The sequence below is a fragment of the Gymnodraco acuticeps genome, unplaced genomic scaffold (assembly GCF_902827175.1).
Source record: "Gymnodraco acuticeps unplaced genomic scaffold, fGymAcu1.1, whole genome shotgun sequence".
In the NCBI taxonomy this organism is placed as follows: Eukaryota; Metazoa; Chordata; class Actinopteri; order Perciformes; family Bathydraconidae; genus Gymnodraco; species Gymnodraco acuticeps.
The window spans coordinates 350,747-356,746 of NW_022990271.1; the positions used below are offsets into that span (position 1 = coordinate 350,747).

The following is a 6,000-nucleotide window of genomic DNA, read 5'->3' on the forward strand; positions in this document are numbered from 1 at the left end:
AGCCCTGATTTCCCCTCGGTCAAATAGCATCCGCAGCACCATCGCTAAGTGACCGGAAAGTTCTCCGAACTCAGCGGTCTGTCCCGAAGTAACCTGGGAATAAAAGAGTGGAAATCATCTTTTCATCAGCGCCTCTTCTGCTGCAAAACTAGAATGAAAGGATTTCTTTCTGGGCTTTTTGCAGTAGGTCAGCTTATATACTGAGGAATGATGTGCTGATAATCTATCTTCCTTTCCTCTCTTGTCAACCTTCTTCTGCCATTACAACTATTGTGATAAATGAAGGCTCAATTTATCAACCAGCCTCCACTCGATTTATTTTTCTCCCCTCGGAATCCCCCGCTCCTGTATCCAACCTCCACGCTTTATTTCTTCATCCGTTTTTCACCCCCCTGCATCCATCCATCCATCCCTCATTCCCACTCAGCCACATCGGGCTCCCTTTGTGTCTGCTGGGGAGGCTGAGGCGCTGCCTGTCACCCCCGAGCTGCAGACTCCCATCCAGGCTGCCGGAGGTGGCCCGGCTGCTGTCAATCAATCTGCAGCCTGAGTAGCAGTGGGGATGGGGGATGACACATGATGTGGCTCCCTGCTGCTTAGAAATTCACTACTTTACTTTTTTCCAGAAGGCCTGGGCAGTCAGTCGTATATTTCTGGCTTCTTAAATTAATTAAACTTGATCATGCCTCTTTGAATTGAAAGCTTCTTCTAACCAATAGGGTGCGTCAAACCAAACAGTCCGACCATTCAAAGGTGCTTGTTTCAAATGTAACCCTTGTGTATTTTCACTTCCTGCTTTAAGTGTAAAGGGAGTTTCCTGCTGGTGAATTCATGCTTATGTTGCTCTGTCTCTTGTGGATGTGTGAATTATAAACTCTTTGCTAAAACACATGTTTAGGGTGACAATATGTCAAGTTTCTGTTTACATCTGGTTGTACTGTCCACAGCTAACCAATCAAATGTGTTACAGAACCAAAGCTGTTAGGTTCAATGTCGCACACCGAAATGCATTGAGTGTATCCCTGAGTGTTACGTTTGCATTGTTTACATTGCATACAATGTCTTACATTTACAGTATTTATTTACCATTTATAAATGTTACCTATTTAAACTCGGAAAAACCTAGCACAAAAAAACTTGAACATGCATCAACGTCTCAAGAAGTGAATGGATGAAGTACATCTATTTAATAAAGACACAAAACATAACAGTAAGCATTTAAAACAAGAGTTGCTTGCCGCTTTTAAGAAATAGCAAGATGAAAGGGATATGCGTAAATTCAGAAATACATTTTGCTCCCAGATATCAATTGATCTCTGTGCCGTAATCATGGTGGAGTCTCAGTGTTAATGTGATCCCTCTCCCTCCGTCTCTGCAGGACTCCGTGGTTCAACGGCTGGGGGTTCAACTTGCCTCGGGGTCAGTCTCTGCTGGATAAATGGAACCTCGTCCCTGAAGGCATTGACATCCTGATGACCCACGGACCTCCGCTCGGTGAGTCCAATTAACCAATCACAGCCCACTCATCACCATATCTAATGAGGTTGTGCCTCATTATTCCAAATCTGTATGGAGTCACTGCAGGCGGTGTGTGGAGATGTGTGTGCGCTAAAGTCAACACTGTTTTCATTTAAATCCAGCAGTATCTAGAGTCAGATTTAATATTTGTGTTTGACTTTATGAAATACAAAATCCATATTGTTTTGTTTTCACTTCACACTGATTCAGTTTTCCTTCTAGTTGTTTGGGCCCCAGTTTTTTTTTTTGCTGTTGCGCTCTTCATCTGGCTTTATTGAGTGATTTCCTCTCGCCTACGAAGGGTTGCTGCTGCGGCCGCCGCTGTGGCGGTTTGATTGCATGGAAACTCGATTTTGCAGCAATGTGACAGACGCTGCAAACGATTGGAGAGAGAGCTGGGGGGGGGGGATGTTGAAGATGTAGGAGGGCTTTCCAAATCTAGCAGACAAAACAAATTGAATAAAAAATAAGGGTTGCACAAAAGACAAAACAATCTGAAGAACGAGTTGCATCAGCAAGAATGTGTTTGACTGGTAAACTCAGGAAAAGGGGAAAAGGCTAGTAAACAGTAGTGGTGTTTATTCATTCACTGAGTATCAAGGGTTGGTTCTAAACGGGCGAAAACACTGCCAAAATATAAAAAACAGCTGTGGCTGACCTCAGTTAGACCTCAAGTTTGCTTCATTAGGTCAGAACTGATTAAGCAAAATATAATTATTGCACTTCATGCAGGAGAGGAAGTCCAATATAACAAAGCATTTTCAGCAGGAGAGACTTTGAGCATGTATGTAGCAAGATATAAGAGAATATCTGTTTCTTAATTATTACTTTATAACAAAAACGTAGGCATTTAGGACAAGTGATAGCATATTGAAGCCTAAATAAAGAAGATTTTTGTAACAATACAAATTATAAAGTACATTTCTAATGTCACGTATACGGAAGAGGATTAGGGCCACATGATTTTTTTTTTTGGTAGGATTTTTTTTTTTAAAGTCATAATTCTGACTTTAATCTCAGAATTCTCACTTTTAAATTTAAAAAAAATTGTTCTGAGAAAAAAGTCAGAATTCTGAGATTAAAGTCAGAATTATGACTTTTTTTCTCAGAACAAAAAAAAAACACGTACAATAGGAATCAGAGCCAGGAATGAATAACAACCAGATTCAGAAAAAGAGATTGGAATCCCTTAAAACTCGAAGAACAGCTCACAAAGAGTTTGGCCTCATTAAAGTTCAGCTCACCTAAATAACTAATTTTAAGGAAAAATTAGAGGTTCTTGCTCGTCACTGTTTTACTTTATTGATGGTCAGATTATCTGCTGCTTTATTTTAAACCCACGTAGTTAAGGTCACGTGTTGCATTCCCATACATCGAGCAGTCTTTGGAACTGAGACGTCCTGACCTCCTAACATGTCTGTGTGTGTAGGTTTCCGAGACTGGGTTCCTAAGGAGCTGCAGCGGGTCGGCTGTGTGGAGCTGCTCAACACGGTGCAGAAGAGGGTGCGGCCCAAACTTCATGCCTTCGGAGGCATACACGAAGGTACTGAGAATAAAGATAACCCTAAACGAGAAAATGTATTAAAAAAAAAAAAGCAGATGAACTTAATATTTCTTAAGAAAATATTGAATTTCAAGAGTACATTTAAGTAAAATAAATATATTTAGCACAAAAATGACAGATTTGGTGGAATGATTTTATCAGAATTGTCCTCACTGAGTGTATAGTGTTGCATGTTTCCTGTTGCTGACGTCTGTCTCCTCCCCCCCCCCCCCCTCAGGCTATGGGATCATGACAGACGGCTTCACGACGTTCGTCAACTCATCGACCTGCACCGTCAGCTTCCAGCCCACCAACCCCCCCATCGTGTTCGATCTGCCCAACCCCTCCAGCTCCTGAGACCAGAGGAGGGGGCGGGGAGGGGCCAGGGCACCATAAACTCCTTTTTTTTCTATAAATATGTCAAGTTAAAAAAAAAAAATTCTAAGTGTTTCTTTGCAAACTTTTTGGTCTTCTCCAAGCTGTTGTTGAGATTGAGAAGATGTGGAGATGTGGGGCGGGGGTTTGTCGGGGAGGGTCAAAGGAGAATCCCGGTGTTTTTGTTTCCAAATAACAATACTTGTTTCCTGCGTCAGCGTGGTGGCAGATATCAGGGTTTGTTCTTCTCCAGAGGAACAACAACGTTATTTAATCTCATTCATTCTGAGAATTGCATCATGCAAGTTAGCATTTTTGGTATCTCCGGGTTTCTTGTAATCACTTCACAAATACCAGTAAAAGTGACAACATCATCCAGGAAATTATCTGAGGAGAGCAATGATTTTAGGAAACATTTTTCTCTGATTAAGGTTTCATAAAGTTATTTTCTACAAAACAAGCTCATTTTTTCACACATTATTTCTTTAACAAATTAATATTTGTGTTGGGGGTTTTAACTCAAGTTTACGTTTCTGACATAAGCTGTTAGATTGTCACAAAAAAGTAAATGTTATAATGACAGGCGAATCATGAGGGATATCAACATGATTGTCCCCTCCATACCCTAGTACCATCATGTCTTTGTTAATTTGGAAAAATCATATTTATAAAAAAAAAAAAAAAAAGTAGTGACAAAGTCTACATGTATGCAATGTCAAATAAATTTGGTTGAATTTGAAACAGAGCTGCAAGCAACACCGGTATTCTCCTTTGCTGGGGGATTTTGTGGTTAAACAATCTTGCTCTTGATAAATATTGGTCAGATCTGTAAGATAAATGATGCTTTGTGAATTTGTACAATTTCTTTGTTTGGTTTGCATTGGCCGGACAATGGATGCCATTGTTTTATGTTGTATCATCTGATATTTTGTGTTTAGATCTATTTTTTTTCTCTCGTCAGTTCCTCTTTTCTTATTGGCTGACAGGGACGCTGCCTTAAACTAGCTTTAATGTTTCAGCTAGAGCCCCACTCTCTGCGAGCTCAGAGAAAAGTCCTTATTTATTACCCGCAAAACAACACCTGACCAACGCAGGGACAGAAAGCTATCAAATTACAGCCCTTAAAATTAACTTTGTAACATCCCATTATGGATTTCTGATCTAATTTGGAAAATGTATGTATAAAATATATATATAAATATATATTATATATTCATGTTGTAAAACATCTGTACTAAAAGTAGTGTTTGACAAAAAAAAATGAAAATCTGGTGCATTTTCTTCTGTATGCACCAGTATAATTGACTTGTTTCTTTAATGCTCCCATCAGACGCTCTTTCTTTAATGTTTTTTGTATGGACTCTGCCAGTAGGGTAGACTTTCATTTTGGATGAGAGAGGAACATTTGTCAGTCACAATCCAACAGGTGCTGGTTGCTCCCAACAACACGCCTGCCTAAACCTGGTAAAGCTGTCCTTTTAAAGTGTACATCTGATAGTATTTGTGTTTTATTGCTTTTCTTTTTTCTAATTTTGCACTGTGTGTAAATGCAATCTTGCTAGCACAAAAAAAATGTTGCCAATAGTTGTCTCAACTTTGCCGCTGTAAATGCTCTTCCCGTGCTCTGTTCCTCTCTCGCTCTTTCTCTGATTGTATCCCTCTTCATGGAAATGTTAGTTCTCTCTTTCAGTTCATTGTGATATATTTAGCTGCCTTTATATGCAAATAAAATTGCAAAGATTTTTACTTATCAACCTTTGTCTTCGTTTTGAATCCTAATCTTAAAGGTATGTTGTGTCTCTACTGTGACGTGTTTCCATGCTTTAAGGTTCAAAAAGCTCTTTATTTTTCCCACACTGCCTGTGCTGCAGCACCTCTTTTCACCCTCTGTCTGAAACCAGAGCCCAGTCTGTGATAAGCAGAGGTGGGGACTCGAGTCGCATATTTTTTGACTTGAGACTTGCTTGACTAACATTGATAAAAGACTTGACTTTGACTTGGTATTCATTACTTGGGACTTGACTTCAGCTTGAGATGGATGACTTGAAAGGACTTGACTGTTTAAAATTAAATATTTGCGTTTGTTTTTGTAGTGAGATATTACGTTTAGTTTTTTAGAAAAAGGTGATTATAGCACCATGCGCGCAAACCTGGCAACCCACTAGAAGGTAGGAGTCTCAGTTAACATGGCAGCGGCTAGCTTTACTCCAAAAATAGTGAAGTTTGGATTCAAGGATTATTTTGTCGATGACGGTAATAAGAAGAGAACAGCGATATTCTTTCACACACACATACGGGTTTTGGGCCGAGGGCGACACCGTACTTCCGGTATCCACCATTTCACGCGAGGTGCTAGCAGAATATCATAGTCTATTGCCTTAATCAATATCTAGTCAACTCTAAAATACCACATATATGCATTGGCATGATAATATTATTGTGACAAGTGGGGTATTCACCTGGTGTTTCTAGAAGATAGACGTAGATGCTGCCAAAATCGACCGAAGGCCACTTTCGAGAGTCGTTTTTCCATACATCTGCAGGCAGTCTTTAAGGGCAATCGG

The 6,000-nt window shown here is 39.9% G+C and overlaps 1 protein-coding gene across 2 annotated transcripts in view; it reads left to right on the top strand.

Annotated features, from left to right (window-relative positions):
* Positions 1–5,190, top strand: part of mpped2a (metallophosphoesterase domain containing 2a) — a 60,523-nt gene extending 55,333 nt beyond the window's left edge. For both annotated transcript variants that reach the window (XM_034221334.1, XM_034221335.1), the window contains exons 5-7: positions 1,379–1,494; positions 2,948–3,061; positions 3,300–5,190. In XM_034221334.1, the coding sequence (XP_034077225.1) occupies positions 1,379–1,494; positions 2,948–3,061; positions 3,300–3,418 (349 nt within the window). In that variant the 3' untranslated portion in view covers positions 3,419–5,190. The remainder of the gene's footprint in view (positions 1–1,378; positions 1,495–2,947; positions 3,062–3,299) is intronic.
* The last annotated feature ends 810 nt before the right edge of the window (positions 5,191–6,000 follow it).